The sequence below is a fragment of the Erpetoichthys calabaricus genome, chromosome 2 (genome assembly GCF_900747795.2).
Source record: "Erpetoichthys calabaricus chromosome 2, fErpCal1.3, whole genome shotgun sequence".
Lineage (NCBI taxonomy): Eukaryota > Metazoa > Chordata > Cladistia > Polypteriformes > Polypteridae > Erpetoichthys > Erpetoichthys calabaricus.
This window is the reverse complement of record NC_041395.2, coordinates 293646286-293668061: the sequence shown is the minus strand read 5'-3', so window position 1 is coordinate 293668061 and position 21776 is coordinate 293646286. Positions and strand designations below refer to the sequence as shown.

The 21776-nt window shown below is 41.0% G+C and overlaps 1 protein-coding gene across 1 annotated transcript in view; it reads right to left on the bottom strand.

Annotated features, from left to right (window-relative positions):
- afap1l2 (actin filament associated protein 1-like 2) overlaps positions 1 to 21776 on the bottom strand; it is a 264599-nt gene that overhangs the window by 121250 nt on the left and 121573 nt on the right. The window contains exon 4 of the mRNA XM_028795780.2: positions 15965 to 16056. Within this exon, the coding sequence (XP_028651613.1) occupies positions 15965 to 16056 (92 nt within the window). The remainder of the gene's footprint in view (positions 1 to 15964; positions 16057 to 21776) is intronic.

Genomic DNA, 21776 nt, shown 5'->3' with positions numbered 1-21776 from the left:
GTCGGTCCAGTTTAAACGAGAACATCACCATTCTTTGCAGTTCAAAATCCCCGCCCCCTACTTTGAACTCCACCTTAATGAGGCTTTGCATTGGTTTAGAAATGTGACACTCAATGAATCATCTAATTGTTCCAACCCAGTTTTAAGTAAAGGTCACTTATGATTGTCTCCAGACTTATGTACAGTCATATGAAAAACTTTGGGAACCCCTCTCAGCCTGCATAATAATTTACTCTGCTTTCAACAAAAAAGATAACAGTGGTATGTCTTTAATTTCCTAGGAACATCTGAGTACTAGGGTGTTTTCCAAACAAAGATTTTTAGTGAAGCAATATTTAGTTGTATGAAATTAAATCAAATGTGAAAAACTGGCTGTGCAAAAATGTGGGTCCGCTTGTAATTTTCTGATTTGAATGTATGTAACTGCTCAATACTGATTACTTGCAACACCAAATTGGTTGGATTAGCTCATTAAGCCTTGAACTTCATAGACAGGTGTGTCCAATCAATAGAAAAGGTATTTAAGGTGGTCAGTGGCAAGTTGTGTTTCCCTTTGACTCTCCTCCGAAGACTGACAGCATGGGATCCTCAAAGCAACTCTCAAAAGATCTGAAAACAAAGATTGTTCAGTCTCATGGTTTAGGGGAAGGCTACAAAAAGCTATCTCAGAGGTTTAAACTGTCAGTTTCAACTGTAATGGAAGGCCACAGGCACAGTTGCTGTTAAACCCAGCAGGTCTGGCAGTCCAAGAAAAATACAGGAGCAGCATATGCACAGGATTGTGTGGTTACAGACAACCTACAGATCACCTCCAAAGACCTGCAAGAACATCTTGCTGCAGATGGTGTATCTGTACATCGTTCTACAATTCAGTGCAATTTGCACAAAGGACAAAATGGCCGGGTGATGAGAAAGAAGCCCTTTCTGCACTCACGCCACAAACAGAGTCACTTGTTGTATGTAAATGCTCATTTAGACAAGCCAGATTCATTTTGGAACAAAGTGCTTTGGACTGATAAGACAAAAATTGAGTTATTTGGTCATAACAAAAAGCGCTTTGCATGGCGGAAGAAACACACCGCATTCCAAGAAAAACACCTGCTACCTACTGTCAAATTTTTTGGAGGTTCCATCATGCTATGGGGCTGTGCGGTTAGTTCAGGGACTGGGGCGCTTGTTAAAGTCAAGGGTTGGATGAATTCAACCCAATACCAACAAGTTCTTCAGGGTAATGTTCAAGCATCAGTCACAAAGTTGAAGTTATGCAGGGGTTGGATATTCCAACAAGACAATGACCCAAAACACAGTTCGAAATCTACAAAGGCATTCATGCACAGGGAGAAGTACAATGTTGTGGAACGGCCATCACAGTCCCCTGACTTGAATATCATCGAAAATCTATGGGATGATTTGAAGCAGGCTGTCCATGCTCGGCAGCCATCAAATTTAACTGAACTGGTGAGATTTTGTATGGAAGAATTGTCAAAAATACCTCCAACCAGAATCCAGACACTCATCAAAACTATAGGAGGCGTCTAGAGGCTATTATATTTGCAAAAGGAGGCTCAACTAAGTATTGATGTAATATCTCTGTTGAGGTGCCCAAAGTTAAGCACCTGTCTAATTTTGTTATGATGCATATTGCATATTTTCTGTTAATCTAATAAACTTAATGTCACAGCTGAAATACTACTGTTTCCATAAGGCATGTCATATATTAAAAGGAAGTTGCTACTTTGAAAGCTCAGCCAATGATAAACAAAAATCCAAAGAATTAAGAGGGGTTCCAAAACTTTTTCATATAACTGAATATTATACATCTGACTTTAGCAAGACTACAGCAAATGTTGCAAAACTTAAACATACACTCCAGACTTGAATTGCAGGCGGAGTTGGGCAGAGCACCTGGATTTGTTACTCGGCTAGTCAATCATTCGTTAATGGGGAAGGAGCTTGTGTAACTGCTAGTACATAGCGCTTGGTGACTTGGAGATAAATAACAAGATCTATTCTAACACAGATTAAAAATAAAGAGACTTTTTATTGCCACTGCAAACATTTTGGATACATTTGTGGGACCAGAGTGGTAAGTATTCCCAGTTGGCTCCAATTTCCCAAGTTAAACTCAACTCTATAAGACTGGTGGACTCTGCCTTCCTTCTCTTCTTTAGGGATGCCATGTACCCTTGGCTGGGATTGGGCAACCTTGAAGTTACTTTTATTTACCTCTATATACCTTTAGAGAAAGCCTCCTATTACGTTTGTGGGTGTTTCTTAGACTTTTCTCATGCCTATGCCAACCTTGGTGGAGCTCCTACCCCAGTAGAAATTGAATAGAGTCATTTCTCATTTCATGGCAACAAAAATCAGAATGTAATAAAATATCTAGAGTTACTGTGCAGTAAAAAAAAAAATAGAACCTTATGTTTATTTCCATTAATCTCAAGCAAAAAAACAGATAAACATAACAGTGCCAAAACCATGAGTGTACATGCCTGTATACATGCCAGTCAGAGTCTGGAGCAAAATATTACATATGCTTCCATCTGCACCGTACTCTGCTCTAAGTAATTCTATGTCCAAATATCCCACAATTTGGTACTTCTGGTAAAAATTAAAAATACAAACATGGAAACCAAAAGTGTATTGTGAGAAGACCACTCTGTCTCAACTTGTTCACGCTAGCATGGGGAATTCGGCAGGAGTTAATCAGCTTCCCCCTAGAAGTTCATCATGGTTTTAGTGATTTACGCCCACAGGATGTTTCCGCTGCTGTGACTAATCTTTTTTAATGGTAGAGGTATTAAGGCACCACAGTGGAAGTGTGCAGAGACACAGGATCTTACTTTAGAATTATTGTAGTTTTCTAGTACAGGTTTCTTCTGTACAGGTTAACCAGCTTCTCATTCCAAAGTACTATGAAACAAGCAATTTATTTACATCTGTTTAGACACATTTTTCTGCATGAACGTAAGATTATAATATATTCCAAATTATGTATACTGTACTCAAGATGCTGCAAAAAAATCAGTTAGAATATTTATTTCGGGGCTCGCTCTGAAAGTCCTGATAGGGCAGTTTAAGGAAGAGGCCTCACCCAGCAGGTTAGTCTCTGTGTATCAAATTATATGGGCAGCAGTGCCCATGCCCAGGTGCGGAGCTGCAGTGTTAGTGCGTATTTTAATAAGGAATGAGAGAATAGCAAGGAGGTGTTACAGCCAATCGAATCTGCCTGCTGAGCTCCAGCGGTAGACCCCCTGTGGCTGAAGCAGCCACAGTAGCCACAGGCTCTGGAATGACGTCACATTCAGATATGAAGCCTATTCATTTTTTGTTTTTTTAAATTAAGTTTTTTACCAGGATTTGCCCATCATTTCATAAGCTCGTGTAACAAAAATATTAAATCACCAAACGTAACAATGCAAGCCTTAAACTGTATTATTGTGTGACCAAAATATTATAGTATATGTATTAAGTTGTGATATCGCACTTTTAGATAGTATGGCTGGATAAATGCATATTCAGTGTACCTACTTTTAGGTCCCACAGAAATAATAAACTAACTTTTGGTACTGAAGTCGTACACTTGTTAATTTGTAATATTAGTCTTTTTCAGAGAAATGCAAACACTTTTTCATGCTCAACAACTATATCCGCTTCTACATGTGCACATCGTGCTGTGCCAGGACACTCCACTTCACACTTCCATCCACAGGCCTGTATATGGCATTGCAGGGATGTGTGGCTGCGCTCTGCCACTGGAGGTCTGCAGCCAGACCCTTCTCGGTACAGCTGGGGTTTGCATTTTCTCCGAGTATTTCTGGGGCACATTAGTTGCCTTTCCTTGCTGATAAGATTGTAGAGTAGGCTTCAGATGAATTGGATTCCATTACAGGTTTCTCATCTTGTGGCCATTGCTATCATGTAGATGAACACTCACAGCCACCCTGATCAGAAAAATCAGCTATTGAAGAAGAAGGTAAGAAAACACAAGATGTACATATCACAGGAAACAATTGTGGTCACATCTTAGGAAAATAAGCGTCACTAGAAAAGGTGAAAAACAAACAGAAGAAGCACAGAAAGCAAGACAAATGAATGCCAACACCGAAGCAAAAGTCAAAGAATTGAGAGGCACAGTCACTGAAAGAAAATTCTGGTGACTCGCTGCTTACCAATTTGGAATTGATTCTATGCACTAAGTGAACTGACAACACGTGTTATACATATATAATATATATACTGAACATATTTATATAATTTATATATATTCTGAGCACTGTAGTGGATGGACAGGAATCCTGAAGAGGATGAAGGATAATTCCTTGCTCGGCTGGGACGCCATAATAAAGGAAAAGGTACAGATAAGCATTCTAGCTGGGAGTAAATAGGAACCCATACCCAGCTGGAAGGCTAATATAATGGAAAAACTGGGAGAGACAACAATGTTTGGATCATTTATCCACTAAAACGCTGGGACCTACAGCCTTGTGGGACAGCCTTGTTGGGTTTCATGGGGGCTGCGAGTGGGAGTTGCCACGATTAGTCATCCCTGCTTTCAGAGGCGTCTGTTTGACCTGGAAGTGCTTCCAGTGGGCTACGCTCTAGTACCAGAAGTGCTCTCAGGTCACAGAAAAAAAGAAATCGCTCAACCCCATCCAGGAAAGTCGAAGTCGGAAGGCAGAGGACAACACTTGAGGGAAGAGGAGAAGCATGGAGAAGGAGGAAAAATCTTGATTGTATGCTGTGCTTTGTTATACAGAGGATTCTAGAAGGGCCTGTAAAGGTACTGAAAAGAATATAATCACTGTATTTGAACCAGAAGGATGCTAAGGATAGAGCTGCCAGGGAAGAAGAAAAGAGGAAGGCCTAAGAGAAGGTCTATGGATGTGGTGAGAGAGAACATGCAGGTGATGGATGTAACAGAACAAGATGCAAAGGACAGAAAGATATGGAAGAAGATGATCCGCAGTGGTGACCCCTAACAGGAGTAGCCGAAAAAAGAAGAAGATTTGAACCTGTGACTGTGTTTGTGTTAGTTGTGTCCAGAGTTTGGGGCTCAGTGACACCCCCTATCTTTTACAATATATATATATATATATATATATATATATATATATATATATATATATATATATATATATACATATACATAGTGCCTATAAAATGTATTCACCTCCCTTGGAGGTTTTTCACTCTTCACTCTTATACAACATTGAATCACAATGGATTTCATTTGGCTTTTTTGACATTGATTAACAGAAAAAGATCCCTTAATGTCAAAGTGAAAACAGATCTCTGCATAGTGCTCTAAATTAATTACAAATATAAAACATAACTGAACTGATAAGTATCCATCTCACCTTAATATGACACACCTAAGTCATCACTGGTGATACATATATCTATAAGCGTATTACTAACTTATCAACGTGGACCTTAGCATTAATGTTTGCTGTGCACCATGTATCTGTTTTATAATGCATGTAGTAATAAAATGCATTACTATAAATATTTATGATGCACGAACTGTTGGGATGACTAAAACGATCCCTATGTCTCTGTTATATGCCATTTGGTATGGGATTCGCAAAAGCAGTGTTAACATTTGTGAAGCAGCATGACATAGTCAGATACACCAACACATAGACACTTATCCTTTAGCCTTTTATTAAGGTGTGTATATATATATGTGTGTGTGTATATATATAACCCAGCCAAAGGGGATGCACAAACCAGTGTGTTTCTTCATGCCATTCCCAAGCCCAGATAAATGGGGAGGGTTACGTCAGGAAGGGCATACAGTGTAAAATTTTGCCAAATCAATATGCAGACAACAATACCATATCAGATTGGTTTAGCCCCAGGTTAACAACGACCACCACCAGTACTGTTAGCCAACAGGGTGCTGGCGGAAATTAGGCTACTGTTGGCCAAATAAGAAGAAGATGAAGGAGAAGAAGAGGGGGGAGATGTGTCCAGAGGCAGGAGGAGAGGAGGAAAGTAAAGACAGTGGAACTGAGGGTAGGAACTTTGAATGTTGGCAGTATGACTGGTAAGGGGAGAGAGTTAGCAGATATGATGCAGAGAAGGAAGGTTGTTATACCTGTATTGTGCATGCAAGAGACTAAATGGAAGGGGATTGGAGATGGATTCAAATTGTTCTATCATGGTGTGGATGGGAGGAGAAACGGGGTAGGAGTTATTCTGAAGGAACAGTATGTCAAGAGTGTTTTGGAGGTGAAAAGAGTGTCAGACAGAGTAATGATTATGAAGCTGGAAATTGGAGGTGTGATGATGAATGTTGTTAGTGTATATGCACCGCAGGTTGGGTGTGCAATGGATGAGAAAGAAGGTTTTTGGAGTGAGTTGAATGAAGTGATGAACAGTGTACCCAAGGGACTGAAAGTGGTGATTGGAGCAGATTTCAATGGGCATGTTGGTGAAGGGAACAGAGGAGACAAGGATGTGATGGGTAGGTATGGTGTCAAGGGGAGGGATGAAGAAGGTCAGATGATAGTGGCTTTTGCCAAAAGGATGGACATGGCTGTGGTGAATACGTATTTTAAGAAGAGGGAGGAACAGGGTTACGTACAAGAGTGGAGGAATATGTACACAGGTAGATTACATCCTATGCAGAAGAGTCCATCTGAAGGAGATTGAAGACTGCAAAGCGGTGGCAGGGGAAAGTGTAGTTAAGCAGCATAGGATGGTGGTCTGTAGGATGATGTTGGAGATCAAGAAGAGGAAGAGAGCTGAGGGCAGAGCCAAGGATCAAATGGTGGAAGTTGAAAAAGGAAGACTGCAAGGTTGAGTTTAGGGAGGAGGTGAGACAGGCACTGGGTGGCAGTGAAGAGTTACCAGACAGCTGGGAAACTACAGCAGAAGTAGTACGGGTGACATCAAGAAGGGTGCTTGGCGTGACATCTGGACAGAGGAAGGAGGAAAAGGAAACCTGGTGGTGGAATGAATAAATACAGTAGAGTATACAGAGGAAGAGGATGGCAAAGAAGAAGTGGGACAGTCAGAGAGATGTAGAAAGTAGACAAGAGTATAAGGAGATAAGGCGCAAGGTGAAGAGAGAGGTGGTGAAGGCTAAAGAATAGGCGTATGATGAGTTGTATGAGAGGTTGGACACTAAGGAGAAAGAAAAGAACCTGTACCAATTGGCTAGACAGAGGGACCGAGCTGGGAAAGATGTGCAGCAGGTTAGGGTGATAAAGGATAAAGATGGAAACGTACTCACAAGTGAGGAGAGTGTGTTGAGCAGATGGAAAGAGTACTTTGAGAGGCTGATGAATGAAGAGAACGAGAGAGAGAAGAGGTTGGAGATAGTGAATCAGAAAGTGCAATGGATTAGCAAGGAGGAAGTAAGGACAGCTACGAAGAGGATGAAGAATGGAAAAGCCATTGGTTCAGATGACATACCTATGGAAGCATGGAGGTGTTTAGGAGAGATGGCAGTGGAGTTTTTAACCAGATTGTTTAATGGAACCTTTGAAAGTGAGAGGATACCTGAGGAGTGGAGAAGAAGTGTACTGGTGCCAATATTTAAGAATAAGGGAGATGTACAGGACTGTAGTAACTACAGGGGGATAAAATTGATGAGCCACAGCATGAAGTTATGGGAAAGAGTAGTGGAAGCTAGGTTAAGAAGTGAGGTGATGATTAGTGAGCAGCAGTATGGTTTCATGCCAAGAAAGAGCACCACAGATGAGATGTTTGCTCTGAGGATGTTGATGGAGAAGTTTAGAGAAGGCCAGAAGGAGTTGCATTGTGTCTTTGTGGACTTGGAGAAAGCATATGACAGGGTGCCTCGAGAGGAGCTGTGTTATTGTATGAGGAAGTCAGGAGTGGCAGAGAAGTACGTAAGAGTTGTACAGGATATGTATGAGGGAAGTGTGACAGTGGTGAGGTCTGTGGTAGGAGTGACGGATGCATTCAAGTTGGAGGTGGGATTACATCAGGGATTGGCTCTGAGCCCTTTCTTATTTGCAATGGTGATGGACAGGTTGACAGATGAGATTAGACAGGAGTCCCTGTGGACTATGATGTTTGCTGATGACATTGTGATCTGTAGCGATAGTAGGGAGCAGGTTGAGGAGACCCTAGACAAGTGGAGATATGCTCTAGAGAGGAGAGGAATGAAGGTCAGTAGGAACAAGACAGAATACATGTGTGTAAATGTGGAGGTCAGTGGAATGGTGAGGATGCAAGGAGTAGAGTTGGTGAAGGTGGATGAGTTTAAATATTTGGGATCAACAGTACAGAGTAATGGAGATTGTGGAAGAGAGGTGAAAAAGAGTGCAGGCAGGGTGGAATGGGTGGAGAAGAGTGTCAGGTGTGATTTGTGACAGATGGATATCCAAGAGTGAAAGGGAAGATCTACAGGACAGTAGTGAGACCAGCTATGTTATATGGGTTGGAGATGGTGGCACTGACCAGAAAGCAGGAGACAGAGCTGGAGGTGGCAGAGTTAAAGATGCTAAGATTTGCACTGGGTGTGACGAGGATGGATAGGATTAGAAATGAGTACATTAGAGGGTCAGCTCAAGTTGGGAGACAAAGTCAGAGAGGCGAGATTGCGTTGGTTTGGACATGTGCACAGGAGAGATGCTGGGTATATTGGGAGAAGGATGTTAAAGATAGAGCTGCCAGGGAAGAGGTAAAGAGGAAGGCCTAAGCGAAGGTTTATGGATGTGGTGAGAGAGGACATGCAGGTGGTGGGTGTAACAGAGCAAGATGCAGAGGACAGAAAGATATGGAAGAAGATGATCCGCTGTGGCAACCCCTAACAGGAGCAGCTGAAAGAGTATATAAACACTTATATATAAACGTCTACGCGTGGAAGTGCGTGTGTCTGGAAATGCAAGGCTACAGCATGAAGCTCAAAGAGCCGGCATGGTGGCCCCAAGTTAACAAGGCGGAAGATTAAAGAAGTACGAGGCTACAGCATGAAGCTGAAAGAAAGTGACTCCATCACCAAAATGAAAACCGCCAAGGAAAGACAAACGAGAGAGAAACTCGCTTAACCGCCGACAGACAAGGGGGTGGCGAGCATGTCCGCAAAACGAAACCACCAACTGTGCATTTCAACTTTTTTCCTTACGATTTCAATAGTTTCAGCTTACACAGCTAGTATATATACTGTATAACAGATAGATAGATAGATAGATAGATAGATAGATAGATAGATAGATAGATAGATAGATAGATAGATAGATAGATAGATAGATAGATAGATAGATAGATAGATAGATAGACAGACCCCATTTTGAGCACTTGGAGTTTAAATGAATATGACTTTATGTAAACTGCAGCAATAAAAGTGCCTCTGTACCCATTTTTGTATCATTAATACATTTGAAAAAAAAAAAGAATTGATGATCTGTTTGCCAACAATTGGTGTCTTAATTAAGCAGACATATCTAAAGGTCAGTTTCCACACTCTGTGTCCTCGTAACTGGCTCAATTGTTTGGGTGTTCACTTAATGAATTGTCGAAAGTGGGGCTCAGAGGCTAGCTGGCTTGAGTTTCTGTCACTTTTCTTTATACCTGAATTGTAAGGTGATTTATGTTTTACTGGAGATGCTGTTTTCCTACTCTCTGCCGTTATTAAGCCTTTGGTGTGTGCTGTATGAGTGTGCACACTGTACTCTAGACAGGCATATCATGATTGTCGTCTCTATTTTCTTCACATCTGATTCTGTTTTCCACATGACGTCATATCCTCCTCAAAGAGGAATACAGACACTTCCAGATCGTGTTGTATGCACACTTCAGTCTTTCAGTGGAGAGCTTCACTGAGAGGCTTTGAAAGGTCAGATGTAGGAGACGGCCTAGAATGATATTCAAGTAGTTTGTTTTGTGAAGTTACTGTATTTAGGTCATGTTCATAACTATTTCCTACTCAAAACATGTTTGTCATTTTCAGAGGAACGCAACATTAGACTATTAAGGGCACAAAAAGGGATCAGCAGAAGCAGGACAAACCAGAGGCTCTTCCGCTCCAGCTGCTGCCGTTTAAGGACAAGAGAAGATGGATTTGGCAATGAAGGAAACAAAACACAGAAATCCGAACGAAGAAAATATGCAAAAGCAGCACAGCTGTTACTTATGATGAACACAGGAATAAAATGATATGCAAAAACTTAAGAAAAGTAAGATAAGAAGATATGAACATAACATTCTTAAACCTGCTTAATGAGGTTCAGGTTTAGGGATGGCTGGGCACTCTCTCTTTGGAGGTAGGAAACAACCCATCACCAGGCCAGCTCATGCACACATTCGCGCAGAGCCAAAATGGAATCGCCAGTTAACTTTGGAGATTAAAGACTTCTTAGATACTGTAAACCAGATGGTGTGAATTCTACCTTTTGGGCAGATACTACTGGGTGTCAGAGTCGCATCAGGCAACCTGGAACATATGTGTGCCCTGTGATGGACTGGCACCCTGTTCAGGGTTTTTTCTTGCTTTGTGCTCAGTACAGCAGAAATAAACTCTGACCCCCGGATCAAGTGTGTCTGAGATTGCTACGTGACATGCTACACTTTAATCATTTCTACTAATTAACATGGGACAAGATTTCAGGTATCCAGCTGTTATTGTCACAGCTGACTCAGTTTCATTTGTTACCTGCACTTACAATCTTGTCTTGTTCCTAGTTTTCAGGAATCCTGCTGGCTTGCAGTGATCTGAACAACAGATGTTCAAAAACACTTGGCTGTATGTGTGGCCTAGGCAATGTGTTTGGTTTTTTAATAATTGTAGTACAACACACACTGCGATTTCCAGATAGGTTAGCGTGACCTGGAAATTCCCTCTTACTGCTAGCATGTTACTGACCCCCCTCTTCAGAAAAAGACAGTCATTTAGGGTAATTATCATGTGGCCTGGGGGGGTGGCGTGACCTGGATCTGTAAAGGCAGGTTAGAAAATGGACAGACGCTACCTGGGAGGCAAAATTGTTCCTTTCTTGTTGATTTTTTTTTTCTCATTCTTTCTGTCGTTCTCTGTGGATGCTTCCTTCTCCACGTCCAAGTAAACTACATGCACTGCTGCTTTCACACTGGTAAATTACATATCTGAAAAACAACTCATGAAAACGTTTTGCAAATCAATAGGCCCGATCCCATGTCTAAATGAATCAGACTGCAAAAATCCCCAGTTACAGTACATTAGACACTCTCTATGGAAGTTATCATTGGCCATGGTCGTACCATTTTTGAAAGATATTGAGATCAGCAAGGACCCAACTGGACCAGAAACAACAGACATGGGGCATGTGACCAGACAAGTAAAATGCAACTGGTTTGAAAAAGACTGATACAGAAGTTATCATTGTGTATAGGCCTCAGGTGGATAGCTCAATAACCAGTTATTCTAAATTTTATATCTTTTGCTAAGATTTATTCACCCAGGAACGCTACACAATGCAGAAAAACGCACATTTTTTTGACAACTATTGTAATTTAAAGGCATGAAAATCAATTTTTGATTTTCCACAGACATACATACAGTCATCATGCTAAAATCAACTTTTTGAGCATCACAGATTCAGAACCTGAACTTAACTCGACATTCAGATTTTTGACCTGTGGGGAGCAGCCCGGACACAGACAGGTAGACATGTTGATTTCACCCAACACACGTTTATTTACAATATTTACATCCATCGAAGTGCACAATACCCAGTGCCGCAGCACCAATCATCCCTCAAGTCCTTGGCCACAACACAATGCCTTCTCACAGTCTCTGGTCTGCCTCCACTCCTCTCCACCAAGCTTCGTCCACTTCCACCCGACTCTTGCCCATGACTGGAGGGAGGGGGCCCCTTTTATCCACCCCGGATGGACTCCAGGTGCATCCCAATGAGCTTCTGTGGCCACACCCCTGTGTGGCGGAAGCTCTGGCAGTGTATCCGGAAGTCCTCCGGGTGTCCCCAATCCTCTTCCCCCCAGCACTTCCGGGTGTGGCGGAAGTGCTGAGGTCCAGGGCTCCCAAGGCATCGGGGCGCCCCATGGCGGTGACCGCGGGCCCCTACAGGATAGAGCTTCCAAGCTCTGTACCCGTGGCCCCCACAGCAACCAGGGAGGATGCCCCCTCGTGTTCTGGAGGAGGCACAAGCCCTCCTCTGGTCCTCCTGGGCATCCCGGCCGGGCATGAACCCCAGCCGAGTACCACAGACCCCATCACCAAACTTTCATTTACAAGGAAGTAAACACACAACCCAGTGAAATGAAACGAACATAGCAAGTACAACAGAATGTTCAGTAGACGTTTCTTGAAACTCGGCAATCAACTGCAAACAGACTGAGAGAATCACACAGTCCAAATAGACAGCCCTGGTTAAAACACCCAATAAAACAACAAGACACACAGCACAGAATGCTCACTTTAGAATTAGACTAGGGGGCTCCGCCCCCTGCTCGCTTCGCTCGCCAACCCCTGGTGTTGGGAATGACAAAGAGCGTGATGTATGAATGAGATATAGAATAGTGTGACGGTGTAGATGATGCAAATAGAAAGCAAACAATAAAGTGTGTGGCACAGTGTAAAGGTTTATTTGAAAATTTCTTTGTACACGCCGTTTAAGTGTAAAAGGTAATTCCAGCTCAGAACTTGTAAGGTCATTTAAGATGGTTATTGTTGTGATCAGAGTCAAGTTTGTCAGAGCTTAGAAAGAGTTGTGTCTCTCCAGGAAGTAATGGAATGACTTGGGTATTAATGTTTTCCATATTAATATTTTTTGGACATAATATAGTGCGTTGTGTTAAAAGGGGCATTTGGTCTAATGAGATTGCTGTTCGAAATGTTTCTGTAACTAAGTTGTCGCAGATAAAGGCTTGAGGAATTGTAATAATATGTGCCTGAAGTCCAGCTGTATTGGTGAGTGTACCATCTCTCAGTTGTAATAAGCAATTGTTATGATCTGGTTCTGGACATCGTATCTTTTTTACTAACTGTATCTTTTGAAAGCAATGCCAATTGTCTGCGTATTTTAAGGTGCACTGAACAATAGCTGAGTGCATGGCATCTGGAAGAATAGCTAATCACTGTCTAAAATCTCCTCCTCATAAAAATACCTTTCCTCCAAATCGAATATTATTATTCATAAACGTTTGTAGAAGTTTATGAATGGTGTTGAGTAAGTGACTTCATGCCATTGAACATTCATCAATAAACAACATTTTTTCAAGACGGATGTCACGTGCAGTGCCATCGTTAATGTTCATAGTGGATACCGATTTGTAGGATCTAATGTAGTTGATAAAGATTTCACTTTCAGGTACATCGTCAGTTATAAGCCTCTGTAGATATTCAGTATATGAATGTAAAGAAGGCAGTCTAATTTGACCCTTTTGACAACAACGTGTAAATGTATTACTTGTATTGCTAGTTGTTTCTTCAGGGAAGTGAACTGAATGACAATGATTGCAAATGACATTCATTAATCCGAATGAATTTTACTGGTGTATGTTTTTCTTGTGCCGTTTGAGAGGCGCGTTGTTGCATGTATAGTATTTGGGACGTGTTGTTTTGGAGCTGTAATCGATTTGCCTGTGCTGTGTGAGAAGCCCGTTGTAGCCTTCGCTGCCATTAACGTATGTCTGAGACGGGAGGTGTTTCGTTTTGAATCCGTGCCTGTTGCGATGCAGCACTTTGATTGCTAGTTTGCGTCATGTGGATCTAGGATGTAGATTTGTGCATAATTGCGTTGTTGATTTGTTTCAGGGTGCACTGTTCCAATGCGATGCAGTATTTGTGCACATATGCGAAAGCAGTATGGGCCATTGCCTTTTGGTGGCCTGATATTTACTCCGGTAGATGCAAAAGCAAATGAACTATTGTAGGATCTAATGCAGTTCATAAAGTTTTTACTTTTAGGTACATCGTTAGTTAGAAGCTCTAGTTGAGCTTTGCGTTTTTGGAGTCGAGACATTTTTTCTTTTAGAAATATGGATAAGTAATAAGGAGAATTGCACTCACTGTTAATATGGAGCCTTTTCTGCGGTTGAACGGTTAATAGTGCCTTATTGTAATGAGATCCACCTATGCTGCATAGCCGTCTATTTTGTTGTTTCTTTCGTTTTCGTGTGTTTGTTCCTGTTATCCTTTCCTTTTCGTTTTGTACCCGTGACCGTGTATTCATGACTTGTTTCTTTCTCAGCATGCGAAATATGGATAAGTAATAAGAAGGATCGCAGTCACTGTTAATATGTTTCTTTTTCTGCAGTTGAACGGTTAATAGTGCTTTATTGTAAGGAGATCCACCAATGCTGACACCTATGCTGTCTAGTGTGAAGGTGTTGATGTTCACTTTAGAATATGTGGCTTTGGGTGTCACTTCTTATGGATGTGTGTGTGTGTGTGTGTGTGTGTGGGGGGGGGGGGGGGGGGGGTTGAGGATTGTTGTCGCGCGAGCGTCTTCTTTCTTTTTGTGTTCCTGTGTCTTGTTGAATCCCCCTCTTTGTGTGTGTCCAGTCCCTTGCTTGTAGGGTCTGTGGGGTGGTTTTGTGTTCTTTTTTTTGTGTCCCATGGGCTTGTTGAATCCCCCTCTTGGTGTGTGTCCCGTCCGGTGCCTGTAGGGGGGGGGTGCCTTGCTGTTGTGCGCGAGCCTCTTTTTTTTTTTTTTGGGTCTAGTTTCGTGTGCAATGTGTTTCGTGCTTTGCTTGCGTTTGAATACTTTTTGAATACTTTTTTATGTGCCGTTTCCTTTTTTCGGTGCTCCTTTTTTCTGTGGTCTTGTCCGCCTCTCTCGCCCTCTTCTATCCGCCTTTCTCGGCTCCTCAGCCGACCTTCGCGGACTCTTTTTGCGCCTGCGCAGTACGTCTTTTTGCAGCTACTGCCCATTGCCGGATGCGGACTGTTTTTGCGCCTGCGCAGTACGTCTTTTTGCAGCTACGGCCCATTGCCGGATGTGCCTGCGTCCATCATCCGGTTTAGCATTCTCGGTTAGTAATATGGATGAATCCGTTCTTGAAGAGAGCCTAGTAAGGAATTCTAGAAGGTGGTCTGACATTCTTCCAGTCTTTGTGCAAGTAATGTGGTATTGGGTATTATGGCGGATTTTTCATAGCACAGTTTTATCCCCTCTGGTATTGCTATTAGGTGTTAGGAAGGATATACAAAACTTTTTTTTTCCATTAATTATTTAAGGATTTTCCAAAATGTCTGACCTAATGATGCAGTTACTCACAGATTGGCTCTCACTCTGGTTACATTTAACTCAATTTTAGTCTACATACACATGTACAGTGAACCATTTTTACTTAAATTATGCGGTGTGAATTGCTGAATTACATTCTTTTTCCGAAATTTTAGCACTGGTTGCAATTTTATCACACTCCTTTTCCATTTTAATATTGCAATTTAAATTCCCTCCCTGACAATCTCCCCATCATAGTACAGCAGTACAGAAGTGTTCTTTTAAAGAAGACTTTTGTCTTGTTTCTTTGAAAGTATCAAATCAACATACATCCATCCATCCATTTTCCAACCCGCTGAATCCGAACACAGGGTCACGGCGGTCTGCTGGAGCCAATCCCAGCCAACACAGGGCACAAGGCAGCATGAAAATGTAAATTTAAAACATAAATACCAGCCCTTCATTCATGAACAACTTAACATAAAAGTCTCAAACTGTCTTCGAGCTGAGTGAGGCCCTAATCAGGTACCACCTTTTGACAAGGCCCCCGTCGACTGCAGGACCAAGTTGTGCACACGCTGACCCTCACACTCCTACTGTGCAAATGCAGAGCTGACAGACAGCCTAACATCTCTACCTCTTTGGGATGCTGGAGTCGTGGGGACTACATGAACAAGACTTGAACCCAGGATGGGAGGAAACATCACTAACCACTGTGACATGTTCATGTACAATATACATAACAATTTAAGTAAAAAATAATTAGGTATAATGTCAGATCACTGGTATGCAATATCAAGTCTAAATTGACATACTGTTTTGGGATGGGGAAGATCAGGTAGGCTCTTCTGAGGGGCTGGTAGATGCTTCTCCAAGCTTCTGTCTCCAAAAGAGTCATCAAAGCAATCTGGTCAAAAGACATAAAAATGCATTTTTAATAATTACGCTGTACAAACAGGAAGAAAATTCTATACCAATATAACCAACATGATCATGCCACTCAAACACTCTGAAAATCAAGCACTTACTCAACTGAGAGTAAGTTAGCATCACAAAACATTGAATCGCTAACCGCTCCTTTTTTAAGCCTCTACCATTTGAAATGCATTTGTCTATAAAGTGAAAAGAACCCAGAGTGATCGCAATGTCTGACTGTCTGTCTGTCTGTCTGCAGGATACGACTCGGCTCTTGATAGGCCAGTTTTGTTGAAATTTGCCTCATTTGTTCTTCAAGGAAATTTGTCAGGAGAGTTCAGTTTGCATTTAGAGTTCTTAAATAAAGCAAATGATTCAAATTTTTGAAATTTCAAAACCTCATTGAAAGCACTGGCAAATTTTCAAACTCTTCTACCTTAAAATGAACAAACATTCTGTACAACCTCAATTACAGATTAATTTAGAATTTCATTTAAATTTACTTTGAGATGGGTCACTTTAACTAGTATTTTTTTGGTATATTTTAGTCACCCAAAAGCCATTGCTGATGGCAAAACAGATCCCCAGAATGAGTTAGTTGAACCCTGGAGAGGTGCATGTGCAGGCTGCTTATACATCAGCTCTCTTCTGCGGTGGTAAGTTATGCGAAAGAAAAAAGAAAGAAAAATCTAGAAATACATGTAAAAATAAAGTAATTATGTAAGTGTTTCTCTGTAAATATAAGGCTAACAAATACTGTATTATGTTTTCGGTGTTTACATATTGAAAAAGAAACTTGGCCGTACTATGAGAGTTAAAAAGGTTTTAACTCATCTTCAGGTACTTTTTTCAAAAAATGCTTAAAAAAACTGAACAATTTATAGACCACGGAATATTATTTGTGCCAAAATTAAACTCAATCCAATGTATTAAATATGTGGAAATGCAATCCATACACAAGTAGAACACTTGGCTTTGGCACGGTTTTATCATGTCATAGTTAAAAGCATATCACCCAACCCAGGGGTGTCCAGCAGTGGCTGCAGGTTTTCATTCTCACCCTTTTCCTAATCAGTGAGCTGTTTTCGTTGCTAATTAACTCCTTTTCCCTTCATTTTAATAGCTGTGTTTTTAAGCATTCTGTCCTCTGAATTGATTTGTTTCTTCATTAAATAGCAGCGAAACAGAAATGAGATGTAAAACGAGCCAACATATGGCCAACTAAATCAGAACATCAAACTCCAGCCAATTTCACTCCAACCAGTTTCTTAATGAGAAGCCAATTCTTGCTGTTAATTAAAGCCGTTATTGAATATTCTGACTTGTTGCTACTCTTATTCTGCCACAGCAGACTGTTGATTTTCTGTTTTTCCTAAGACCACCGTCAAGATGTTTTGGTGACCTGAGCAGACCAACATAACCAAGACCTTCACCTTTCTTTATTTTCAGGTTAGCTGAAAAGTTAGATTGTGCAGATTGTGCAAAGCACAAGGGCCTACGAGCTTGGGGGCCCACTCGGGGCTGTATAGATTTTTAAAAAATTTTTTAACAATCTAACTAAAACAGCAGTTTCACAGTCTCGATGCAGTGGCTTCAACGTTCAATGACTTGTTACCATCAACTCTGATGTCGATGGCTGACGACGAATTATATGCTACTGCCGATCTTCTCGTTGAATGCTACAGCACCAATGTTTCACCGACATTTTCCGCTCAATTGTTGTCACTTTGTGCATGCATTCAATCCATCCTGTCAACTAAGTCGACTGTTTTCGAAGTAGCTGAACTGTTGTTGACAGATCACTGTCAACTGTTGTCATCTTCCAGTGATGTTTGCACGGCTTACATGTTACTGCCAACTATACCAGTGACTACTGCTGCATGTGAACGATCGTTCTCAAAGTTAAAACTTATCAAAAATGGCCTCAGAAGCACCACATTGTAAGACAATCGAAAACGAGCACGCCAGACAACTTGACTCGTCAAACATTGTTGAGACATTTGCGCAACTGAAGGCATGCAAGCGAGAATTTTAAGGTACCCTCCAAGGCAACCCCTAACTGGGAGCAGCCGAAAGAAGAAGAAGAAGAAGAAGTGATATTATAAGTACAGTAATATGATTTGTGACTTGTCAGTCAGTTCCATTTTTGTAAGCTTTAATAGGTTAACATATCTGCAATCTGTTTTATTGTGAACCTTAGTATGGTTGACTGTGCATTAGTGTCACTACCGTGAGGATTTGTGAGCGTCACCACTTTATGATGTCCATTTTTTTTAAGAACTTGTGTAAAATGGGTCGATTGTGTAGTAGTATCCTGTCAGCCGGTCTTGTCATTTTAATTTGTAACAAATTGAAATTGTTTCATTTTGTAGCGCAGAACAGTTTCTTCTTTCTAGTTTATGTTACATTTTAATCATCTTCTTTCACAAAGCTGTCTTGGAAAAGTAAGCAGGTCTACATTTTACATATACTGTATTTATAATATAGTACTACTACCCACAGCTCCCACATCCCATTCTCACAATTTATTTTTGCTAACTTACAGCAGCTGTAATAAAGCGATTTAAAAAGTTATTACAAATTTCATTTAGAGAGCCGGTTTGTTTGTCACCAGCGTAACACCACTGCCCAGTCAGCCCCTCGGATCTAGTTGCAAATAAATTACTAACTTAGTATGCTAGACAGGAGGGGCTCACCTCAGGGTGCTGCACAGGGGACTTCAGTAGCTACACCACTGCATGCAGCGGCTTGTTTTGTGTCTCATTATTGTTTGGCTGCTCATTAAGGAAAAAGAAACAACTAAAGGGTCTGAGTCACGTCAATTAAAAATAAGGCAAAACAAGTTAATCAGCAGCAAAAATGGCTCACTAATTAAGAAGATGGTGAGAATGAAAACCTGCAGCCACTGTGATCCACCAGGACCGGAATTAGACACCCCTGACCCAAACAATCGATCGCTTTTCACTGTGACTTGCAGTTTAAAATGCAGCACAAAAGCGTATTGCAATTTAATTCATGTTCATGGATCGCATGTTGTAACTGCAAGCAAAGCAGACGTACTGCATTAGCAGCAGCTCCGCGTGTATTGCATTCCGATTCGAAACCATGCTTACATTACTTAAGAACTACAATTATGCGATGTCTTCGGATTTTGTGAGACGGTGTCGCTGTGAAGATCAAAATCACGTGAATTAAACACAGTCGAAGTGAGAAGCATTCTATCGGTCGAAAATGAAATTGCATATGGAGTTATTTCATTTCTATTTCATTTTCAAAGTCTGCGCATTCTTGCACGCAGACTCTGAAAATGAAATTGAAAAAGAGAGATTGCATTTTCATTTTATAATTTTAGTTTTCATTTTCTTTTTGTAGAAAATGCCTCCCATATGCTTTAGCTATACTACAACGAAAAGTACAGTAATCCAAGGACCAATCGGCGTCAAAAGATGGGTCAATGGGCGGCAACAGCTGGAGAAAGAGGGCTTGCACTTCTAAACTTTTCTGTAGTCTGGAGACAAAGGTAAGTTTATTCAATGTGGACTGCAGACTGGTTATCTGAAATGGCAAAAGTATGTTTTAGGTCACGCTGAAAAAGTTTACTCTTATTGTTTAATGTTTTTATACATGTTAAATTAAGCAGTGTGATTACAATTTCGAGATGTGGGTTGTAAGCGATCTTAACTAAATACTGAATACAGAGAAACATTTGTTACCATCACAGAGCTTGGTTTCTTCATACCTTTTTATTCGTCCCGTCTTTAATAACTGGATATTATATAGTTTCCCTTTCTTTCAACAAGCATGAGAATAAAATCTTCATTTAGGTCGCCAGCTTCCACCTGTTCGATGAGATGTCGGGTCCCCGGCTGTTCACCTTCTTTCCAATACAACGCACTCATGATGGAACGCCCCTTGCCCCCGCTTTTGACGCTGATTGGTCATTTTATTACTTTTAGTTGCGGCACAATTAAAGCGAGGCCTCAAATCAAAATGCAATACACGCGGAGCTGCCACTAAGCAAACCGCAAAACGTCTGCTTTGTTTTTAGTTATGACATGTACGGAAGCTCAGAACCGCACAGTGAAAAAAAAATTGGGACTACCCTTATCTCGTACGTACATGAAAATATCTTGTACGTACGAGATACTTTCACGTTCGTACAAGATACTTTCATGTACGTACGAGATAGCCTACTTTCACGTTCGTACAAGATACAAGGGTTTGGGTACGTGCTTTATGTTTACAGATATTCGTCTGCTCACTCGTACGGAGCACCTGAGGAGATATGGTGTTTTTTTTCTTCCTGGGAAACAATTTAGTGCGTACAACTTACCATCTCATGCCCACCATGTATATATATATCGTGCCCACCACTTACCGTAGCCTGTGCACCAGGTGATTTAAGGTCGCACCGGCCAATACTGTGTGTGCTCCTCATACATTCAGATGAGCACCAAATGCCATCGCGTGCTACTGTACGTCATTTTCTGGAAACAGGACATATCACCGAACAGTCTGATGTTTTCCTCACACAGTTACAGTCCACAGAAATGGATATTGACAAGTTTATAAAAGCAGGCTATGCATTCAAGCCGAGATCGTTAAATCCGCGAAGCAGCACCTCTAACCACTGCACTAATTTATAGTAAAAGGAAATGACATTAGTTACCCTTCTACTTACTAGCTCGCAGCTTCTTATTCACACAAGTTACGAAAGGAATTCATATTTCACGTATTGAGTACATGTGAAGTTTATGCAGTCCAATGTGGGTTCACTATTTTAATGCACTGGTAAACCTGGCACACTCGATCGCTTATCTACACCAATGAACTGTGGGATTTAACGTGCATCTAAAGAGTTAAATCCAAAATCGGGCCACTTTAACTCTCGCTGTTTTCAGACAAGAAATATACCCTTGTTAAAATGACAAACTTGAATATCCTAGTCAAATCCACTGGCACACTGGGTCATCAGTAGCACTATGCAAAACGAACAGCGATCTTTAAAAGTAAAGCAGAGATCTAAATCGTGTTGCTGCCGTTTTTAGTCAAGTTTTTGACAGGATGGATCTCTAAGTTAAACTGCAGGCAATATTTGCTTAGCCCAAATGTAGGTACACTTAGTATATTAATTGGCTGACTTATCATGTCATCGTGTTTACGGTAATGGGAAAAAGAAAAGACACCCTCTTTCAGTTTTATTACATATCAGAGGCACGGACGGTTATTCAACCATTGATTGCCCCTTAAACATCCGACTTGTGCGCATATGGGAATGTGTAAACTTTGGTAGAAAAAAAGGACTTGTATCCGCATTTGGCTGTCAAAATCTAGCTGCAGTCTCTCTTGTTACAGAACTCTAAAATGATGAGCCAAAGTGATTTAACAATTTAGAGTGTGACTTCAATATTACAATCAGTCTAGTGCCGTTTATATGAAGATTTGAGATGTATGATAAATTTACCACTCAATTTGACAATTCTACCAGTAGTGGTTTAGGCAAAATTCAACTGCATTTAACAAAAAACATATCTCTTTGTCAAAAAACTTTGAAAATTACAGAGATCCAAATCGATTAAACTCTTTAAAAGGCATATTACATATCACAGTCAACTGAAAAAATCTGTCTTCTTCACATCAGCGATAAAAAGGGCAAGTTAGTCAATTAATTTCCCTATTTGGACTAAGGAAGTATTAACCGGCAATTTAACT